Below are 22,438 nucleotides of genomic sequence, written 5' to 3' on the forward strand. Positions count from 1 at the left end.
TTGTATAAATTTAATTAATAACTTAAAGAAAATTTAACTTGGTTTAAATCTAGAATTATATTTTTTTAGACCAGAGTGAATGAGTACAACACAAGGAGGTCCCGTTGGGTTCAACTTGAAAGCTCTTTGTTTTTTTGACCAAAACTTCGAGAGCTCGATGGACCCCTTTGCCATCCAAGCAGGAACTCAGTCTCTGCAGAGATACGAAGAGAGACTAAACTATGGATACAGAATAACAACAGATGCCTAGTTCCACTTCCCTCTACTTTCCGTTATATTCTTTTTTTTACGCTCACATACATGAGCACGTACTCACTACTATGAACATACGCACCTATACACCCTCTACCCTTATAAGCACCTCTGGATAACTGAGTTGGACCGACATATCACTATCTATGGGTACGTCACCTACCACCGAAAGAATAACGTTGTTAAATCCTAGAATAAATCTAAGAAATCGGAGCACTCGTATTAAGTTAGGAACTTGAATAGGTGGACAGGTTCCACCATAAGGAACCCAACCTGCTGAGCTACACTAAGTTTGCATATTAATTAGCTTTATTACTTAGGCAAAACATTCATTGTTTATGTCCACCAACAAGCTCTGCTGAATTCTTTTTATCCTTGGCTTCAGTAAATAGATAACAACTTATACCCTCAAGTTTGTATGAAAGCAAGCACAATCATTTGATCTATTTGATTAACACAAAATGACTTAGTTTTTGATAAAAATATACTATAAAAATACGATCTTCTTATTTACAGGTTATTTTTAGGGCTTCTCATTAGGCATGTTTCTTATCCATTTTATAAAAGGACCAAGACCGACCAAGCTAGGTTTTGCTAGTTCTTTGCATGCCACAAGTCGAGCTTAGCCCAACGCATTAACCAGGCAACCGATCAGTCTATGTCTACATCCTACAACCCAGACTGCGCTATACACAGGAAACTAGTCATGCTTTTAACAGACAAGACCTGGACAACGAACCACGAGCATTGTTCTAAAAAAAAAGATAACCATGAGCAACAAAAAAAAACGCCACATCATGACCCGTTGTGTTTAATTTAATTGTTTTTTACTAAAAATTAGGAGTTGCCCTGCACAAGCCCGGGGCATAAAAAAACCCAATATATTCCGTGAGACGATACTGGACACAAATTTTTGGGCCAAAATTTGCCATGATTTTTGTTTGTCCAGTCCATCCCACAAAATGTTTAGGTATTTATGACGTGCACCTTAGTTTTGCTTATGTGGTCCATCTTAACTAAACCACAAGAGTTTTGTAACCTTGACCTAATCTACTAACTAGTGTATGCAGTATGCTAATCCACGAGAGAAAAAAATCTAAGGAATATGGGTCTTCTTTTCGTTAGGATTTTCTATTGGTAGGTCCAATGCTACACCCACTCTCATGCCTTGTAAGAGCTAGGAAATGTTGCTATGTCTATGGTCTATGTTTTTCTTTTCACAAGAAAATTATTGCTTGGGCACTCTTAAGTATGGAAACTAGTTTTTATTTTAGATAAGGCTAGCATGGAAATACTCTAGTTGGCAAAGCCAATAGAAGGTAATCAAACCACAACAGAGGCCGAAGTGGAAGGACCCAACCACCAAGCCATGCCAACCTACGAAACCGCTACTACTTAAAGATGCTATTTGGTTCGACGACTTTGATCTGCAAACAGTTTGCAACGTCACCAGATCACATTGTTTTGTGTTTGGTTGACCTAACCTGTAACGGATAGCGCTTTAAACAGCACATTCAATAGGGTCACCCCTCATCCCCCAACGCTATTTGCTCTCCACCGGGTCAAGCCACGGACGAGCCTGTTCGCTGGTCTAAAAAATCATATCTAAAATCACTGTTGGCTGATTTATTGTAAAAGCTACTGGCTGATAGAAAAAAGTACGGGAACAGTCAAGTCTCGCGGAATAGAAAGAAAGTGCAGCCACTGCCCTCGCTTCCAAGCAACAGGCCCGGGTGGGAATGATTTTCAATTTTTCATTTAGGTTCCCTTTGCCAAACAACACTTTACTGCTAACATTTTTTTTTTGAATTGAACTTTACTGCTAAGTGCTAACAATCATCATGACTAATACACATTTATTTGAAAAAAACATATCACTAATACACAATGACTACACAAATGACACAACGCAAAAACGATTATTGCCGCGGTGGGCCCCACCATTCATCCACTCATAGCTCTGACACGGCATATAAGACAGACAGCCCGACGACCCCCACCATTCTTCACTCGCTCCGCGGAGTCCGTCGTCGCAGTTGAGTTGACGATTCCACACCGCTTCTACATTTCTTCCCCACCCCACGCACGCACACCGGTGCGTCGCCGTCGCAATCATACTCGGGACCTCTTCGGTTCCCCTCCCCCCTCCACCTTCCCTCCCCGGCTATTCCACCCCCCGCACCATACGTCTTCCGACGCCCGACGCGGACGGCGAGCCGCTGCTGCTGCTTCCGCTGCCGGAGGAGGAGGAGCAGGGGCACCGGGGCCAGCGGGAGGACGAGCAACAGCGGGAAGCCGGTCGCTTGGGGCTGTGCCACATGCCGCTCTGGGGGTCCGCCGCGTCCGCGCCGCCGGCAGCCGAGGGCGACGCCGCCCGCGCACCATCCGGGTCCGCCGGCGGCAGCGGCGGCGGCGGCGGCGGCGTCAAGGTGATCCGGTCGCTGCTCCCCACCCGGCGCCGCCTCCGCCTCGACCCGCCCGCCAAGCTTTACTTCCCATGTAAGCAATTTCTTGCCCCCTCTCGACTGCTCTTGCTCCTCTTGGCCTGGTGGTGGTTTACTGCTTTCGACCAGCAACTGCTGGCGATGCCTTTCAATCGTTTCCGCCTCTGCTTATGCTCTGCTCTGACTCCGGCTGCGTTCGTTTCCCCGCTGCTATTCGAAGTTCTTGATTCGATTGCGCTGTCTCGTCAAGGCATCGCCTTTCGCGTTGTTTGCTCAATTTTTCTGCTTCTGCAACTCTCCTCTCTCTCTCTGCTTGTTCGGTGAAAGCTTATGTTCCTTCTCAACTCTTATTCGTGAGAAAAGGGGGCTTTTTCATAGACGAATAAAAAAGACCAACTTTGTACCACTTTTCGTGAAAATCGATGGATAGTAAAAGGCCATGGGAGCTGTGGGAAAGAAATTTTCCGTTCATCTGGTTTCTTAGCCTAATTTTGGTCTCTGATTTTGACTTGTACAGATGAACCCGGCAAGCAAGTCCGGAGTGCTGTCAGGATCAAGAACATCAGCAAGTCCCATGTAGCCTTCAAGGTAACTAACAACTGTCTCTTATTCAGTTACGCTATTATAGCCAGATGCTTTTCTCTTAAATGTTTTTTTTTTTGGAAATTTTGCAACCAGTCTGTTCCTAACCAGCTTACCACTAATTGCTGCAACTAGTACAATTGTTAAGCCCTCAGCTGCACAGTACCCATGAGCAGAGCACTAATTTTAAGCCTGTTTGCTGTTCCAGTTCCAAACGACTGCACCCAAGAGTTGCTTCATGAGGCCTCCTGGCAGCGTACTTGCTCCAGGGGAAAGCATCATAGCAACAGGTAATTGAATTTGAGACCATATCATCGCTAGCTGTGGTGCTCGCAAGTTATAATGGCCTAACCCGTGCATTCCCTTACATCCACTGCAGTTTTCAAGTTTGTGGAGCATCCGGAGAACAATGAGAAGCCATTGGACAAGTGCAAGGTTAAGTTCAAGATTGTCAGCCTCAAAGTCAAAGGGCCGGTGGAGTATGTCCCTGAATTGGTAAACCCTCTGTCCACCAGCCCTAGTAGACTCAGTGTAGTGTTCAATTTTTAAATGTTGGAAACCTTCACTAACTGATCTGTCATCACCATTTCAATGGCCCAATGGTTGCCTAAACTGAAGTTTTTAACCCTTCTGTTGCAGTTTGATGAGCAGAAAGACCAGGTTGCAGTCGAGCAAATTTTGCGGGTAGTATTCTTGGATGCTGAGCGCCCAAGCCCAGTAAGTCTGAGCGAAACTTCCTCTTTTCTTTTTATTTTTTCTTAATGCAATGCAATTAATGAAGAATTACAAGTTTGGCTTACACATTTTGGCAATATTTTTTCGTGTAGCAAATGGACAAACTCAAGCGCCAGCTTGCTGAAGCAGAAGCAGCGCTAGAGGCACGCAAGAAACCTCCAGAGGACAATAGTCCCCGTATTGTTGGTGAAGGCCTTGTGATTGACGAATGGGTAAGATTATGGCTCTGTAGTTATTAATGACAGTGCCTAGTCTTTTAGTATAGTGTTCAAGTATTCGAGATGCAGCTCTGCCTCATGTGCTCCAACGTTAATTTCTTGATTATATTATTCCAGAAGGAACGAAGAGAGAGATACCTTGCTCGCCAGCAGATCGAAGGTGTTGATTCAGTGTAGACACGAGGCAGCCCTGTAAACTATGCAAGATTGAACATACCATTTCATGGGCAGTTGTCAAATGGTTTTGGAGCTTAATGTGAAAGTTCGGAGCAATCAAGCAACAATGAGGCTTTGTGTAATTAGGATTTGAGCTTCACGAACTTCTGTCTTGGGTCTGGATGTGTGTAGATAATCAGCCGCTTCTTTTGATAATAATACCTCCTGTTCTAAGCCATGTACTCAGTGTTGTGGAATGTGGGACTCAACATGTGAATGTGATACATTCCCTAGCTGTTGTCCTGTCAATATTAGAATTGTAATATCAAAAGACACACTCCAAGGTGATTATTTAGTGATAGTTCTGCCATCATGTTACAGTAATTCTTCCATCCAACTTGCTTATACAACTCATACTGCAGCAGGAAAATAATGTTAAGAAGTCAGCTTAGTAGCAATCATCCATGGAATATTCTCTGCAGAGCTGCTATTAAAAACATGTCATGACACCCTGAGATTTATGTCAATCAGTTGTCAGTTGCTTTGGTCCCATGAAACATTCTGGGCTATGCTTAGCATCTTGTAATCTGCTCATGTTCCTTTAATTTTGATGTGTGTGTGTGTGATCTGTGCTGTGCTGATATAATTGTTCTTGTTCCTTTGTGTTCATCTGATCTGTATTGATGCAGCTGTTGAGCTGGAGGAATTAGGTACAAGTATACCTAACCCACCAACCAAAGAGGTGGATGATAATGGAACTTTATTTTTAGTCCTTTTTGTGGCCTGGACAAGCTGTTGCTTTCATGGAATTCGAGTATTGGGTGATTTCTTAAATGCTTATTTCAGTTTCATAGCCAGATAGATGTGATCATACATCCTTGACTTTTGAGATTGAATATGTGCAAGTTGCCGCTTGTATATAGTATTAATTAATTATTTCACTTTCAAAGAGACAAACATGCATGCTTGAGAATAATTCTTTTGTCCAATATGGGCACTTGTTTAGTGAAGGGTTATATTCGTTGAACACCTTAAGACCGGTATTTTGCCGCCAAGCAGTGATGCAGTTGCAATAGCATTGCTCCGTGTAGTGCGCGTTCTAGAATGGTTTGAAAAATTCAGATTCAAACTTGGCTTTCTCTTTCAAATAGAGACATGGAAAGATCAGCTTGACTTTGAATTTTCATCTGAGATGTTGAAGTTTATCAGAGAGAACATTTCTTAAAAGATTTGGACCAATCTCTGTTTTGCTGCAACCTCCCTGTTCATCGGGAATATATGTTTTCCTAGTACATCTGTCTTAAATTGCGCATCTTGCCCTGTGTTTGAGGGAACTGTCTGCCCCACTGACGATCGTAGTGTTCAGTGGTGTCAAACGCAGAGACAGTTATTTTGTAAAACATTATCAGCTCAGCTCAGCTCCTAGCTGCTCCATAAACTTGCCAGAATGTCAGTACTGACTACCAACTTTTGGCACCAACATTTTACCAAACGCCACAAAATTCATGCAACCAACTGAATCACTAGTTAATTACCATGGGCAGCCAAAGCAGGGATTTAACACAACAAAATCAGGTCCGAACTGACCCTTTTGCATATCACATCTTAGTGGTAAAAAAATAGCTATTAAAAGAATCTGAGTTACTCAGGCCGCAAAAGTGCAGTACAACTCTCTCCAGAAAAAGGTAGGTACAAAGGAATTTCTTCGTGGTGCACTATACAAAGTGCAAGGGAACTCGCATTCTTCCCTTAACAAAAAAAGAACATTTATGTGAAATCAGACTAAAAAAAAGTGGGAAGAGGCTCTACTGGCCCCGTTCATCTGAATATATATATATTATATGTCACAGCAAAATCTTTTCCTTCTCTTGACTATATGCAACTCGAGTCTCTTCCGAAGATGAATCTGCGCGTCCAGTCAGATACCACCAGCATCCTCGTGCGCCAACTGATTTGTTTGCTGAATCCATAGAACAGAGAACATCATCAGACATACTGCTGATGAATCACAAATATGGGCAGAAGAGTGGTAGCATTATCACGGAAAGGGAAACACTTACGTTGCATACACGGAGTACCAGAGCCACTGGGTGCTGTGGCCAATGGAGATCCAGTCCCCGGGAAGCTGTGCAGCAGTTTGCTCCCCTCCTAGTGGGGCGAATTGGCCCAGATGCCGGTACCTGTAGGGTCAGGAAAGTAACAGCATTAGATGCTGTACAGAAAAAGTGGATGCTTTTGGAGGACAAAGCATGGTAAACAGCATTTGGATCAGAGTGAAGGTCATGATCAGCAAACTATGGAAACATTGAGCAAATGAGTGGCAGAATAGGAACCTGAAAGGGCGGAAGCGATGGCGGCCTTCTCCCCTGATGCGGATTGGACCTTCAGGGTTTTCTTCAGCATCCTTCATCTTGTTAAAGCACCTAGCAAGATATTGGCCCTGCTGGGATGCGACCTGTCAGAGGAACAAGCAAGTCAGAAATTGGGCAAGAGCGTGATCCTTCAATTCAATTCAGTTCTGTTGAAGCTGTTAAGCCTGTTGAAACTCTGAAGAAGAATAAAACACCACCTGAGCAGTTGCAGGTAAGAATTTGACTTGCGAATCCACGAGTGCAAGAGCCTTCTTGAATTCCTCGATGTTCAGTTCCATGGATTCCTTTTCAGCGTCTCCTTTGGCACTCCTTACTAGATCAGCGATGCCGTTCATCTGCTTGCTCTTAAGGTAGAGCTGTACTTGTGGGTATCTCACGTAAATATCATCCAGGATATCTTGAATTTCTTTCACAGTCAAGGTTCCAGACTTATCCTTATCTGCAACTCTGAATATTTCTGAAATGTCCTCCTGCAACCATTAAACATCAAGATCATAAATACCTGAAGGCAGATAACACAGTTTAGCAAAACATCTACTACTAGTTAGCTTAAATCGTGTTACAGATAGTCAACACTGGACCACTGGATTGCCAATACATTCAAGTTTCCTACGAAGTACCAACCATATCTGATACTGATAGTATACATCAAGTGAACCAGTGGCTTTCATGGGAACTCCTATTGAGAAACATTGGCTTATGAATTTCTTTTGAGGGAATATTTTTTCATGGCATTTCATTTATGAACCAATAGACAAAACTTAGGAATATAGTACTGAAATTTCCATATATAGGTCTGTGTGCAAAAGATTGCATTGCCGACATGGCAGAACCTTTTTTCTGACAGCGAATAATAAAAATTCAGGCAAAACCCAAACAGATAAGTAATAAGCTTCTGTTACATACCATTACTTTCCTCTGGTTTATTGTAGCACAGTCACCTATTGCATAGACGCCATCACATTCACGGACCCTTAGCCATTCATCAGTAGCTAAGACACGCCGATTGGCCTGTATATGCAGATAAATGTTCAGATGGTTTACTTAACTGCAGAAGAATACTAAATGGACACTTGGATTTTATATCTACCTGGCCAATTTGTTTCATAAATTCCACAACGAATGGACGAGTTCCAATACCAGTTGACCAGACAGCCATGCCATAAGGAACTGAAATATCCCCAGTGGCAGGATTTTGCATGGTAATATCATCCTTAGAAACCTTCACAACTTTGTATCCTGTTTTCACATCAATACCGTCCCTTCCAAACTTATCCTCAGCAAAGTTAGTTATCCTCTTGTCAAACCTTTAGGAAATGCAAGCAACCATTAGTCTAGGAATTAATGTAACTTACGCCATGTAAACTTGCTGACAAATTATTGGGGCAACAGTTAACCATGGCATGGAACAAAACAATAAAAGGTGAAACCCCATATAAAGCATCAAAAGTATGGGAAAAAAACAGATACGCATATGCCTTACATGGTCAGTATGTGATCTGCAGCTTCGATCAGTGATATCTTGACAAGGTGCTGAACCGAGGGATAAAGCTTGGATAAATCTTCGGTAACAAAATCATGCAGAGATGCTGCAAATTCCACTCCAGTAGGTCCACCACCCACAACCACGAAATGAAGATTCTTCTTCCTCTCTTCTTCATTCAGGAAGGGGAGGCTTGCTCTCTCAAAGCAGTCCATCACACTCCGTCTGATCTTTTGAGCATCCTCTACTTCCTGCAATTGAAGGAGTACAAAATGAGTAAATCGATGTGGCTTGAAGTGAAAAAACCATGTGAATTAAGTATAATATTATCTTTAGATAAAAGTGAAATTTTTATCTTAGACAAGTTACCTTCAAGAAGTGGCAATTCTCTACCACGCCAGGAGTATTGAATGTATTTGTCCTAGCTCCAACTGCTACCACGAGATAGTCATAGTCAACCGAGAACTCGCCATTCCCCTCAAGATTTGTCCCAACATTCGAGCGACAATGGATTTTCTTGCTTTGTGGATCAATCTTGAAGCACTCTGCTTCCCAAAATTTGATTTCTCCACCTTTCTGTAGGAACAAGAGACAACAAAACGAATATTAGTTCATTGGAACGAATGTAACCATCTAATTGAGGTAGTATACTAGTGTTCAACATATCGGAATGATTCAAACATGAATAGCATTTGCTCCTTGTTTACAAAAGGTAAAAAAGAACGAAATATGGCCATTCCCAAATCAAATGAGTCATTCACTAATTGTATGTGTGGGACCCAAATTGCTTCGGTGCAAGATGCGAGGTCAGAAAGATGCCGAACTTCATTGTTTTACATCATAGGAAAGAAAAAGCCCTAATAAACAGTATTCAATGAGTTTAGAATAAAAAAAATTCAAGCTGTTGCTAGACGAAACAAAAATCAAGCTACCACTGTACATAAACATTCAAGTTACGTGGTGTAGGGATATACAGCACTAATACAGTGGTACTTTTACTGCATACTGAACATTGTCAGTTGCTTATTGTTCTATTGCTCTGGTTCACAAATAAATCCTAGATTAAGGTAGAAGAGAACTGCATCCTGCATCCAAAACTGACCAATGGCTCTTTCAAAACGAGGATGACAGAAGCACAGATAATAATGTAAGTGTTAGAATCTATTTGCAGTGAAAAAGAACCTGCATAAATTCAGGACAACAGCATACCTTCTCCAAGATCCTACGGATTGGCTCAACAATGCTCCTAGGCTCAACTGTTCCAGAAGTGACACTCGGGAGCAGTGGCGTAAACGCAAAGTAGTTCCGAGGAGATATAACCTGCACATCGTACAACCTGCTATCGAGATTCCTCAGGAATGTGGTGCCGCCCCAACCAGTCCCAAGCACCACAACTTTTTTCCTTGGAGGAAGTTGCGGCTTCTCAACAGCAGCATCTGATCCGGAGTCGGCATAGGCAACGAGGCCACCGCTACTGCAGATACAGTAACTTATGAGCAAAGGAGCTGAAAGTATGATAGCAGGACATATTGCGTGACATAATTTATGAGTCTGATTTATGAGGCTGCAGCAATGTTCAGACATCTTAGAGAATGTAATCTGTTTATGTTCTACATTGAGACCTTGGTAGGGAAAAAAATAAAAATTAGAAGTTCTTTTTTGGGATTTATTTTCTATACATTTTGATGTTTCATTTTGCATTCATACCCAACAAGCAAATTATACAGATTACTTTTCGTTGTCACATTAGAGAATCCGAAGAAAAAGGGAAAGCCTAGTACTTTATAAAAGACAGCAGCATGTTCCACGTTAGTTCGGCACATGGCTCCGAAGACACGGTACACACCAAACAATAGTTGTTGACATATAGTTGTTTCTACTCTGGTTTGTGGCCGTACCATAACGAACTCTCGCATTTTTAATTTAAAAATATTGCAGAACATACAATACTGCAGCGAAGAGATGCTTAAAAATCGTGGTGCTACGGACCTGAGAAATGGAAGTCAAATTTGTTTTCTTGTTGGTCTCATGGGGGGTCATCCAGCGTAGAAAATTCAGAGCTGGAGTCTCACCTCACCACGAGGTGGGGACTCACATCACAATTCACACGTAGTAGTGGAGAAATCAAAGGAAGGTTTTTGTTCTTGGGCACATGGACCACTAAGGAATATTTCATTCATAATATGCAGCCAGAGGGCAAGGTCCACGACGACGTGGGGATGCCTCAGATTTGGCAATTTTTACATTATGGCCTTGTTTAGTTCAAAAAAATTTACAAAATTCTTTAGACGCATGAAGTATTAAATATAGACGAAAATAAAAACTAATTGCACAGTTTGGTCGGAATTGATGAGACGAATCTTTTGAGCCTAGTTAGTTTATGATTGGACAATATTTATCAAATATAAACAAAAGTGCTACCGTATCGATTTTCCAAAAAAAAATTTGAACTAAACAAGGCCAATGTGGGGCAAAACAGTTTTTTTTTTTTTTTTTCATCTCGCTCATCTAACATCATTTGAGAGGGACTGGCCAAGCTCCCTATGCGAAAGCAGAATCGAACAGGGAGAGCGAGATTTCAGAGGTTAGGAAAGTGAGGGAAGTCCAGGCAGGCACAGAGTGAACAACATCTACTGCCTTCCAAGATCCGCGAGGAACGAAACGCCAAGGTAGCAGGAAGGAAGAACTAGTGCAGATCCTGACAGGGAGCGGAAGACGCAAAGCCGCCGCCGCCGCCCGCGGCGGCCAATTGAATGACCCGGTTTCAGAGCGACACGGAAGAAGAATGGCAGTACTACTAGTACTAGTAGTAGTACAAAACAGAGTCGCGGCTACAGGGTACTACAGAGAAATTGGCGGAGGAGGAGGAGGAGGAGGAGAGGAAGAAGGGGCGGATGAATCGATCAGGACGGTACCTGGCAGCTGCGACGACGAGGAGGAGGTTGGAGACCCCCGGGCGGCGGCCGCCGGACGCCCGGGACGCGCCTTCCCACAGGAACGCCGCCCACCTCATCTCCGGCTCCGCTCCTCGGCTGCTCGCTGCGCTGCGCTGCGCTCCGGTGATGTTGGAACAAACAGCACAGCACACACCCACCCAACCACGCGGCGGCGGCGGCGAAAGGGGGGGAGAAGGAAGGCTCGGAAGCAGAATGGACGGGACGGCGCGGCACGGCAAAGGAAAAAAGGAGGCTCCTTTATACTAGGAGGAAGGAGCAGCTAGCTTCTTCAACGAACGACTGCTCGGAGGCTCGGAGTCGGAGCTTACAACGAAGCGACGAGCTGCGAGCTCCGTCCGCCGACTGCGATTTCCATTCTTGGTCCAACCTCGCCAACCTTTTTCTTTTTCTTTCCGTGCTCGTGGCTGGCGGCGAAGCGGGAGGTTGGTTGGTGACTGCCGTGTGGGGCCCCCGACGGGGTCCGGCAAGCTGGGACCTCTAGTCGCTTCTCCTCCCAAGGGACGGACACGTGGTTGGCATGCTATAAAGCGAACCGCTCCGCTCCTGCGTCGTTGTGTCACGACTCACGACATGTGGGAGAGTTGGCAGCTTCGGCCTTTTTTCCCCTTTTTCTAATCGGTGGCCAGCGGTGCTCTCTATACTTCCAAAAAATTTTACAAAATTTTTCAAATTCTCATCAAATCTTACGACACATGTATAAAATATTAAATACAAATAAATGAAATAATTAATTATACAAACAAAATTTTTAAATCTAGTTAATTTATAATTAGATAATATTTATTAAATACAAACAAAATTGCTACAATGTCTATTTTACAAAATCTTTTAGAACTAAACAAGGCCTAGAATCGCGGAGATTTCTGGGCGCCTTTTTTTCCATGTAGTACTCTCTTTATTTTTTATAATAAAATACAAAACATATTTTGACTTGATACCTTCAGTCAAACTACGTATAATGTTGTCTTTGACTTTAACCGCTATTTAGAGTAAAAATAAAATTGCTTAATACCTTCGGTCCCTGTGTTAATGTTGTTGCTACAAAAGAAAGAGAGTGACAAAACAGTCTTTCCATGGTTTGAGTATTTCAGACAATCATTCAACGATATTTTTTTCTCATAACAAATTAACAAATAGTAGTTTGAACCATAACTTTTGAACCAAGCGAATAAGACTGGTCAAGCTTTCTTTAGGTGACCAGATTTGTTAAAAATATTAGCACGAACATATTTGCTAGGTAATATTAAAGAACAAAAAGATACTTTTCAATCATTTCTTTACTTATCACTTCCCGTAATGTCATCACACTATCTCTCTCATATAACTTTACGACGTACCGGTGCTCATACAATTAAGAACCGTGTGCTTTTGAACAATAGTACCAAAGCTTTAAAACAGACAATTGAAGCTGCAACGAGCACTCCACTCGATAATCGTGCAAAAAGAAGGGCATGCCCAGGAAAGACCTCCTGCTTTGTCATATATATATATATTACTCATCCATGCTTGCAAAAAAGTGTCGTTACAATATTCATATCGGCCAAACTTTCTATAATTGACTTGTAGGTTTGTAAAAATATTAGCATAAATATATTTGCTAGGTAATATTAAAGAGAAAAAAGATACTTTCAACCATTTCTTTACTTATTGCTTCTCATAATGTCATCACATCCCTCTCTATCCCTCTCATATATGATCCGAACTTACGACCGGTGCTCATACGATTAAGATCCCAGACGAGGGAAGCCTAAAGAGCCATCGACTCCAACTATATATCGTCCATGTACGATCCATACTAAATCTGGTCAACTGCCCATCCTACCTCCTCTACCTAAACGTGTGCCTTTGCGCACGCCTACGTGGTACAGAGTCTGATTCCACGACATGTTTGAACAGACGATGTTATCCCTGTGTAAGGCCTTGTTTAGTTCACTCCAAAAACCAAAAAGTTTTCAAGATTCTCCGTCACATCGAATCTTACGGCACATGCATAAAGCACTAAATATAGATAAAAAATAAAAACTAATTAAACAGTTTGCCTGTAAAATCGCGAGACGAATCTTTTGATCCTAATTGGTCCATGATTAGACAATATTTGCCACAAACGAACGAAAGTGCTACAGTGCCAAAATCCAAAAAAATTTCACAGCTAAACAAGGCCTAATTGCCCCCCCCCCCATCCCAGCCGTAGGGTATTTGTTTGTGCTGCTGCATGTGATGTGAGTCGGTAGCGAGAGCGTGACTTGTGGGCCAAGAAGAAGGCAAGTATGTATATTCCTCATCAGATCCGCGCGCGCACGAGATCGAGGACAGCGAGCGAATCTGGTGCGGCCAAGGCTCGTGTCGGTGCCCACGCGTAGAGAGATGACTGCAGTACGTGCAGGTGTGGACGTACACGTGTGCGGTTGATGACTTTTGACGTCCGCGGCAAGAAAAGAAACGAACCTTCCAATTGCAAATGCCGCCGTCGGTGTAGGACGTGCGGGTGGAGGCGCTCCACCACCCAGCCCATCATGCTAGCTACCCTATATACTATACTAGTGCGATTCTCGGGTCTTGTTTAGACCGCCGATCATGCTAGCTACCCTATACTAGTGTGATTCTCGGGTCTTGTTTCAGGGGTTCTGTCTAAAACTCTTGGGTGACTAATGAAACTAAACTATTTTAGCTCTTTTTAATCAATATGTTTGGAACTTTAGCTATCAAAGTGACTAAAGTTTAGCTAGCTAAAATTTAGTAGGAGGAACCAAACAGGGCCTAGTTCACGGAAATAAATTTTTGGCTTTAGCTACAATAACACTTTTGTTTTTGTTTGTATTTGGTAATTATTGTCCAATCACATACTAATTAGGCTCAAAAGATTTCATCTAGTAAATTACATATAAACTGTGAAATTAGTTTTTATTTTTATCTATATTTAATGTTCCATACATACGTTTAAATATTCGATGTGACGGAGAATCTAAAATTTTATTGGAAAATTAAACTAGACCTCGGTGTATAAGATAAGATGAGAAAGAGGATGGTATCCCCGGCCTCTTTTTTTTTTTCTCTTGCGAATTAACTTTTGACGTGCAGCAAAATCAATATATCTAGAAAGATTATAAATATCTTTTAATTTAGAAGGGAGGAAATACAATTCATTCGTGCTGCTTTGAATATAATGAGAATCACGGGGCTGGCATCTTTTGCTCTACCTCAATCAGTGATGGTAATCTGTGCTTCGCTGATGTGCTAGAAAAAAAGAAAAAGATGCCAACCTTGCTTGTATCCACAAGCATATCTAGCTAAAAAATGCTCTGGTAAAGCACATTTCGCATGCTTATATAGGTTTTGCAAATAGCCACATGACTAGTTATGGTATATATACTTTTGAAATATGCATGTTTTGATTCTTCTTTTTTCCCCATTAACTGTGGTAACGGTCATGATGTCGCACATGTTCTTCCTCTATCTCTAAAGCTTTAATATATTCCATGATAAATTTAATGGTACTAATTTGGTACTATAAATCATAGTATTTTTTTTAAAAAAAATTTGGTCAAAGCTTAAAAGTTTAATTTAAGACAACTATATGAATTGAAGTTTTAAGGGACAGAGAGAGACTATTATCAGGATTATCATGGTGTGCTGAAAACACTGCAAATGCGGCCTTGTTTAGTTCCAACTTTTTTTGCAAAATAGACACTATAGCACTTTCGTTTGTATTTGACAAATATTATTTAATCATGAACTAACTAGGCTCAAAAGAATCATATCACAAATTACAAGCAAACTGTATAATTAGTTATTATTTTTTATCTATATTTAATACTCCACGCATGTACCGCAAAATTCGATGTGACGACTGAAATTTTTTGCAAATTCTTTTGGAACTAAACAAGGCCTCTCCATTGTAACACAGCTCCCGGTGGTGGTAGCCGTCGTGGGGTTATGGCTGCCGGCGGCAAGGACGAAGAGAGTGACGATGACCATGCATGCTCCTTGTCTGTGTTTTACCCTAGAGGTACCAACGAGTGAATTTGTGTACTCCCTCTTCTGGTGATGCAAGAAGAACACAACGATATATCCTGGTTCGGGTAAAAGAAGGCCCTACGTCCAGTGAAGGAGGAGAGCTTGTATTATCTTTCACCGAAGCGCTTGTACAGGGGTGAATAAAAGTATGAATAAGTGAGAGGTTCTAAGTCCTCAAGAACTAGCTATGCGTTGCTTGGCGTTGGCGGTGTAGTGCATGCGAGCGTGGTTTTTCTACGTCAAGTGTCTCGCTATTTTAACCCGTGGCGTCCCATTTTATAGGCTAAGGGGAGACATAGGGTTACATGATGCATGGACTAGTGTAGGGTTACGGTAGGGGTAAGGGCGTAAGTCAATTCGAGGCCTCTGTATCGGCGTGGCTCGACGTGTCTTGTTGCAGTGTACCCAACAATGATGGCGCGTGCGTTCTTCGCGTGAGCTCCTATATAACACCTGGTAACGGATCCGTACTTACGCGCACGCGTGTACAGACTCTCTGGCATCGCGTCGGGAGTGGTTGGAGCGCTGACTGGTGGCCTCGAGGGCCGGGCGGAATGGGCATGTTCCGTGTGAGAAAAGCGTTGACAATTACGCCTCGAGGGGTCGTCCGACGGAATGTCACACAGGGCGTGACAGAACTGCTATGTACCTTTCTCCAACTTCCAAGACAAAGCTGGCAAAAGGCAAGATGCGACGGGGTACGATCCATCATCACAACTGCGGCTGCCATGGTGTTAGGTGGGAACCTGTCGGGTGCATTAATTGCTCTAAATTCCGTACCGGCGGCAGGCAGTCGAGACGCGTCCTGCGCTCGAGGCAGCGTGACTCGCTCGACTCTGATTCCGTGATCGAGGGGTGCGTGGGCTTTGAGGACTTAGCGTTCGCTCGAGCCTTTCTCCGTCATCGAGGCTTATGTCGATCGGCGTGCTGGTTGTACTTATGATACATCGAGTAGTTGTGCGCCTGTCTAGGATGTCGAGGCCTGCTCCTAGACAGGCCCAAGATGGTTTGCACGTTGGGTTTTTTCCTTGGATGGGAATTTGGTTTTTTTATATAATATGGATATTTTATTGACATCCTCGACACTCCTCTTGGTCAGGAATCAACCGTGTGGAATTTTCTATTGCCCATCTTTCTATGTCAGTGATCTCTCTTGCCATTGCTCATACGTACTGCCTCCTGCCTGGGTGTGGTGCATGAATAACAACTGATACAGAGAGATCACTGCTTGTCTGATACAAGTAGTTATCACTCTCTCTGTAATTCCCTAATATATGTTGGTCTTGTGTTTCAGAAACTGCCTAGATGTTGTCTTTTGACATAGTCCAACATATATATAACTTTTTTTGTCAATGATGCGAACTTGAATATCCAAATTGTAAGATCACTCTGGTATTATGTCAACTTAAGACACGTGCTATTTTAGTTGATTTAACAACTGAACCAATTCTATTTTATTTTGAAAAACTCTGACATAAGTATGGTAGGTCTACAGGTTTGCTTGAAATGATAATAATTTTTGATCCAGCAGACATCATTTTGATTTGTAGGAGAAGGTGTTTCTGAAAGCCTAGATTCTTGAAGCAATTAGCTCGGCCTTTTTTTGGCTCTTTGATATTTTTAATAAAATTAGCAATATAGGCTTTAAAAATACTTACAGTCACTAGTGCAACCAACTAAATAGCAACGAGGAGGGGTTGGCGGGCGGCGGCGCTGCTTGCTTCTTCACGACTACGAAATGGAAGGAAAAGGAGCCCTTTTCTGCGACCGGGCCGGGCCGCCAACAATTTGGGCTTTCCACGTCTCACCTTTTCTCCTCGTCACTGTTGTTACTGTACAATCACATTCTACGAACATGGGATCAGGGCATCATGCCCAGCGTCAGCTAACTCTATTTCCCCGTGACTTCTTTTTTTTCTTATTTGGCCCAACAGGCCGGATTAGCAAATGCCCACACTCTAAAATAGGCCCAGAAAAGGTTCTATGGTTGTCACTTTTTTATGGTATACATACAAAAAAGATTTAGAGTTCAGTTTGTCTTACTATTGGTCCTGGCTGCCTTATGCCTCGTAGTGGTCAAACTTTTTTATGATATTTTGTATAAATTTTTTGAATAAGTCGAGTGGTCAAACTTTAGATGGAAAAAGTCAAACGTCTTATAATTTGGGATGAAGAGAGTACAGTTTAAAATGGTTTTGCAATATGATGGACCCTAATGGTGGAAACATAGCCATCCATCCCATCTATTCCGAGTCCGTTCAACCAAATAAATAAGTAATATGGTCCATCTTCAACATAGCTAGGCTCCAGTTTGGTGATTTAGTGTTTCGGTGATTGATGAACACAAGTGTTATGACTTATGACTAACATGTGATTTAAAGTAGTATTCACATTGGATTTAGTCAAAAGTTGAAGGTCCATAGGGTGTCTTGTCCCTGAAGACTTGGATTGTTAATTGGTGTATGTCACAAAGGATATTCCTGAAGACTAAGACCACAACAGAGCTAATGTAAGGTTGGTGCTTGGAGGACATTCACTATAGTGTGCATCAAGGATTTGTTTTTCATTTGGCCATACTATTTGGGGGCGGGGGACAAGGCATTCATCTTGAGTGAGTTTAAGCAAGAGCATTGGAATGCATAATAAGAGGCTAACTCTTGGTCAACATGATCTTGGCCTTTATAAAATATACTCATTATAAACTTTTATAAAATTACATTTTGAGAGATGAATCTATCCACATCACTTTTATATTTTCAAACTCAACTTATTTGTAGCAAAGTCTAAAATGTTTAACTTAAGACAACCACAAAACGACTTTCTTTAGGAACATGGAGAAAGTATATATATGTTTATTAGAGCGACCAAGATTACATATACTCGTGAGGGCGGTACACAATAAGACAGCTCGATCGTGTATCATTTAGGATCGTACATGGAGGTAAACTATATATATACCCTTGACATCTGATCTTCGATTAACTAATTCACTGATGATGTTTTATGCCGAGAAGCTATATATACACGTACGTACTTGGCGCCTGCTGGACCTTATTATCAGAAAATTAAACTCAGACGACGAGCTTTGTGTACAACGAAGTTATAGTGTCCTTGAGGTTGGATGGGAGGGTGTATGAATCTTCTCTCTTGTAAATGAAATCTAGTGATCGTCCAACGCTGACCACCTTGTGCAGAATGGCCATGGGATATTTCTGGTCAAGACATCCTTGGACGATGTCCATCCATGCTTCCTCACATATAAACTTGAGCTTCTCAATGGCTTCCTCAACTGTGACCCCGTACTGTTTCATGCAAGTTTGCACCGTGGATGCCATATGGTCTGAAGCTTGTTCTCGCTGCAAAAGAGTATAATAGATGTATAAGCCGTGGCATACAGGAATCGGTCGGATATCGTCAGAAAAATATTTACAATGATGAATGCAATCTTGAATTAGTCTCGTCGTTGAGTGATGCATGTGTGTACCTCATATGACATGATATCGTTGAGTATACGAGCCATAGCAGTAACGGCTCTGATCATTCTTGGATAGGTGAAAGCCCAATCAATGATCTCCCTAGTAGTCACATCTCCCATGGAAACAAAGGTTAGGACGACGACTTGCATAGCCATAATGCTTCCCAGTGAAATTTGCAGATGTTCATCTACATCGGCAGGCACGTACTGCTCATCACGCCATTTGACCTCAGCATGGTAGGATTCGGCCACGTGAAACATCTGAATATATACTTAGTTAGATGTTAAACTTGACTTTGAAAGCAAGTGTTTTTTATGTGTGTCTTTTGTCGGCGTGGTAAATCTTTGATTTGGAGCCTGCTGCTGCATGCAACTTACCACTTCTCTTACCACCTCCGAATTCTTGTTATTCTGAACTTTCAACTCGGCCACAATCTCATCTGCAGTACGGATTACACTCTTGTAGAAATTCCTCAGATGTTGAGGGATTTGTTCCTCCACTGCCTTGTCATCCCACCTATATATTGCCGTTTTTAAAGCGAATAAAGTGGATTTGTAAAAAAAAATTGGACACATATATATTATATCCACCGTGGTAGATGTGATTAATAAATCTGAACTTCAGTGAGCGAGATATATACCTTTTGAAGGCTGTAGTAAAGATGTTGCTCTCATCTGTGGTGCTATAGTTGTCATAGATGTCATCCAACAAAGCAATGTATAGGACCAGCTTTGTAAGCATTATCCGTGAATACGAGTAATCCGGCTCATAAACAATTACCGTCATCCAAAAATACATCTCCACCAATCTATCCCTTGAAAACGTCATGTCCACCTGTGACCTCAGATCCTTCCACCACCTGTACATGTGTAAATCATACTTACATACATATACACGTGTAATAAATTAATCATCACAAACTGTTGTGTAAAAAGAAAACAAAAATGTAAATCAATCCAAACTTGTACTCTTAGATAACAATAATTCAATGATTTCTCTATCGGTCCTTACGTACGTACGTACATTGAAAGTTGTTTCAACTCGTCACAGTAGACAGCTTGCACGATGTTGTAGTCCAGCTTTGCAAACTCCAGTATGGTGTCATCGCGTGTCGCCTTCTTCTCGTACACCGAGATGAACCGCCTCGCCTCCACTCTCTCTGCTCTCCTGAAACGAGTCGTCTCCAGCGTGATCGTCACCTCCTCTGCCAGATCCGGCTCCAGATTTTCACTTTTCACCACGGTCTCGAGGCGACTCTTGTTGAAAACGATGATGTTGTCAAGTATGTCCTCTCCACGAGTCCTCATATGTGCGGCGTCGTACAACATCATCAATGTGGTCATATCGTCATCACTCGAAATGTTTCCTTGCTCATCTCTAAACTTCGCAAAAACATCTGCATCAGATGCAGACATTTTTAGATGCAGCCCCTCTGTTGTATGGAGAGAGACATCCTAAGACCACCACCTCTGTAAATTAGGCCATTTTAGTTCGCGAAAAGAAAAAAATTTTTAGATGTCACATTAAATGTGTTAGAAAAATATCGAGAGGGGTTTTAATAAAAAAACAAATTACATAGCTCGTCTAGAAACTACGAGACAAATTTATTAAGACTAATTAATCTGGCATTAGTACAAATGGATTACTGTAGCAATTATGACTATCATGGATTAATTAGGCTTAAAAGATTCGTCTTGTGATTTACAACCAAACTGTGTAATTAGTTTTTTTTTTGTCTATTTTTAATACTCCAAAGATTTGATGGAATAGGTGAAAGGTTTTTAGATGGGGACCTAAAAAGAGCCTTAGTATGGACAAAGACTATTTGATAGAGACTATGAAACTTCTAAAAAAAAGCCTTGTTTAGTTCAATCCAAAAACCAAAATTTTTTCAAGATTCCACGTCATATCGAATCTTACGGCACATGCATGCATGGAGTATTAAATATAGATGGAAACAAAAACTAATTGCACAGTTTGTCTGTAAATCACGAGAATCTTTTAGGCCTAGTTACTCCATGATTGGACAATATTTGTCAAATAAAAACGAAAGAGCTACCGTGTCAAAATCAAAAAAACATTCGGATCTAAACAGGGCCAAAATCAGCCTCTAAAAAAAGCTTTCTATTGCAGTGAACGTTGCACAGACAAAATTTTAGTAAAAACACGCATATACATGAATACAAAAAACCGAGTGAAATTACAATTACAAGCATGAGACGTCGTCCTTTACCGGAGGAGACGGTGTACCCATGCTTCCTGAGCAGGTAGAACCTGAGCGAGGTGACATAGAGGTCATGGGACGAAGCTGAAGCTCCATGGTCATGGTGGTCCTCGTGAACCGCACGCAGCAGCGCATCGATCTCCTCCTTGTAGTGGTAGTCCACTCCGAGCCGCTGCAGCGCGTCGACGAGCTCCAGCTTCCGTGCAACAAGGTCGTCGTCGCCGGAGGTGACGGCGGCGGCGTCGGCGGCCAACAGGATCCGCCTCACCTCCTCCTTCTTGGCCGACGCCTTCTGCTGCGTGGACAGGAGCTCTTCCGGCGTGCACAGCTGGTGGGCGATGAAGAAGTCGCCCCACACGCTCGGGGCGTACTGCCGGCGACAGTCCTGCTCCGCTGCGGCGGCTGACGACGACGATGTGACGCCGCCGCCGGGGCTGCAGATGGTGGTGAGAGTGGACGCCATAGAAACGGCTGGTGGTCCCTCCCGGGGCTTAGGTGTACGCGTGGCTGGATTGTGAGGAAGATCGATGCCCTCCCGGCCCTTTATATACACACAAGCACACGCACCGAATATGCCACCATGGAACATGCTTGACTGCCGCATGCAGGTATCCGTCTTAGTCTTGACGAAGGTAGGCAGGTAGCTGGAAGCCTGCAACCATATACAGTAACTACCCCGGGAAGTACGAAGTAATCTCTCCCTCTCTCTCTCTCTCTCTCTCTCTCTCTCTCTCTCTATATATATATATATATATATATATATATATATATTAGAACTGTAGCTACAGAATAAGCCGGACCAAACATGCGAACCCAAGAGGCCAAGATCCAGGGCAAGTCGCGAGCGAGCGAGCGAGCGGAGGCCAGCTCACGTCCGTGAATTTTTTTTTATTTTTAGCTCAAATTTGAAACATATTTCAAATTTGATCCGCTTTTTAAAGTATTTTCAAAACTAGGCCGTTTGGACCCGCCACCATGCATGGCGGGGCAAATGCACAGAACCCCGCCATGCATGGCGGCGGGGTACTACTGCTGACGTGGCATGGTTTAGGGAGACACCTGCTGACGTGGCTAACACGTGGCGGGGTACGTGGCAAATAGTACCCCGCCACGCATCATGGCGGGATGCAACCCCGCCGCCGCATCATGGCGGGGTGCTCCCTGTCTGACAAAATGTCCACCCTCTGCTTTCTCTGTGTTCTCTAGTGGCACTTTCGTTCATTTGTGTTAATTATTGTCTGTAAATTGCACTAATTGTACAGTTTACCTGTAAATCACGAGACGAATTTTTTAAGCCTAGTTACTTTATAATTAGATATTTTTTATTAAATAAAAACGAAATTGATATAGTGTTAAAATCTAAAAAGTTTTTGGATCTAAACAAGATTAGTTATACCTGGAGAGAGAGAGGGGTCAGGCTTGCCCATAAAGCTGCTGATGTGAGAGGCAAAGCGACAGTAGTCTAGGGTGTTGGGCTTTGTTTAGTTCCCAAAAAGTTTTACAAAAATTTTTAGATTCCCCGTCA

At 42.5% G+C, this 22,438-nt stretch overlaps 3 protein-coding genes across 3 annotated transcripts; 1 reads left to right on the plus strand and 2 right to left on the minus strand.

Moving 5' to 3' along the window:
* LOC8067814 (vesicle-associated protein 4-1) lies at window positions 2,262–4,777 on the plus strand. The gene is made up of 7 exons (XM_002443792.2): window positions 2,262–2,751; window positions 3,214–3,284; window positions 3,487–3,568; window positions 3,658–3,773; window positions 3,918–3,995; window positions 4,106–4,225; window positions 4,349–4,777. The coding sequence occupies exons 1-7, from the start codon at window positions 2,571–2,573 to the stop codon at window positions 4,406–4,408; spliced, it is 708 nt and encodes a 235-aa protein (XP_002443837.1). The 5' UTR covers window positions 2,262–2,570; the 3' UTR covers window positions 4,409–4,777.
* Window positions 5,944–11,570, minus strand: LOC8067815 (external alternative NAD(P)H-ubiquinone oxidoreductase B2, mitochondrial). The gene is made up of 10 exons (XM_002444982.2): window positions 11,158–11,570; window positions 9,452–9,716; window positions 8,612–8,818; window positions 8,243–8,493; window positions 7,850–8,066; window positions 7,666–7,770; window positions 6,957–7,229; window positions 6,721–6,842; window positions 6,448–6,567; window positions 5,944–6,347 (listed from the first exon to the last, which is right to left on the minus strand). The coding sequence occupies exons 1-10, from the start codon at window positions 11,253–11,255 to the stop codon at window positions 6,260–6,262; spliced, it is 1,746 nt and encodes a 581-aa protein (XP_002445027.1). The 5' UTR covers window positions 11,256–11,570; the 3' UTR covers window positions 5,944–6,259.
* On the minus strand, window positions 18,084–21,376 carry LOC8076547 (beta-sesquiphellandrene synthase-like). Its single transcript, XM_002444983.2, has 6 exons — window positions 20,923–21,376; window positions 19,713–20,085; window positions 19,330–19,548; window positions 19,067–19,205; window positions 18,698–18,949; window positions 18,084–18,569 (listed from the first exon to the last, which is right to left on the minus strand). Exons 1-6 carry the CDS (start codon window positions 21,374–21,376, stop codon window positions 18,285–18,287), a joined length of 1,722 nt encoding a protein of 573 aa, XP_002445028.1. The 3' UTR covers window positions 18,084–18,284.

The sequence above is a fragment of the Sorghum bicolor genome, chromosome 7 (assembly GCF_000003195.3).
Source record: "Sorghum bicolor cultivar BTx623 chromosome 7, Sorghum_bicolor_NCBIv3, whole genome shotgun sequence".
Lineage (NCBI taxonomy): Eukaryota > Viridiplantae > Streptophyta > Magnoliopsida > Poales > Poaceae > Sorghum > Sorghum bicolor.

Bases quoted from the DNA above. Each gene is read 5' to 3' on its own strand.
- LOC8067814 (XM_002443792.2), top strand. From the start codon at position 2,571: ATGCCGCTCTGGGGGTCCGCCGCGTCCGCGCCGCCGGCAGCCGAGGGC. The intron at 2,752-3,213 runs GTAAGCAATTTC...TGACTTGTACAG, and splicing joins CGCCAAGCTTTACTTCCCAT to ATGAACCCGGCAAGCAAGTC. The intron at 3,774-3,917 runs GTAAACCCTCTG...CTTCTGTTGCAG, and splicing joins TGGAGTATGTCCCTGAATTG to TTTGATGAGCAGAAAGACCA.
- LOC8067815 (XM_002444982.2), bottom strand. From the start codon at position 11,255: ATGAGGTGGGCGGCGTTCCTGTGGGAAGGCGCGTCCCGGGCGTCCGGC. The intron at 8,819-9,451 runs GTATGCTGTTGT...TTGTTCCTACAG, and splicing joins TCCGTAGGATCTTGGAGAAG to AAAGGTGGAGAAATCAAATT. The intron at 8,067-8,242 runs GTAAGGCATATG...CATTTCCTAAAG, and splicing joins GCAGATCACATACTGACCAT to GTTTGACAAGAGGATAACTA.
- LOC8076547 (XM_002444983.2), bottom strand. From the start codon at position 21,376: ATGGCGTCCACTCTCACCACCATCTGCAGCCCCGGCGGCGGCGTCACA. The intron at 20,086-20,922 runs GTAAAGGACGAC...CATCTGATGCAG, and splicing joins TGGGTACACCGTCTCCTCCG to ATGTTTTTGCGAAGTTTAGA. The intron at 19,549-19,712 runs GTACGTACGTAC...ACACATGTACAG, and splicing joins GAGTTGAAACAACTTTCAAT to GTGGTGGAAGGATCTGAGGT.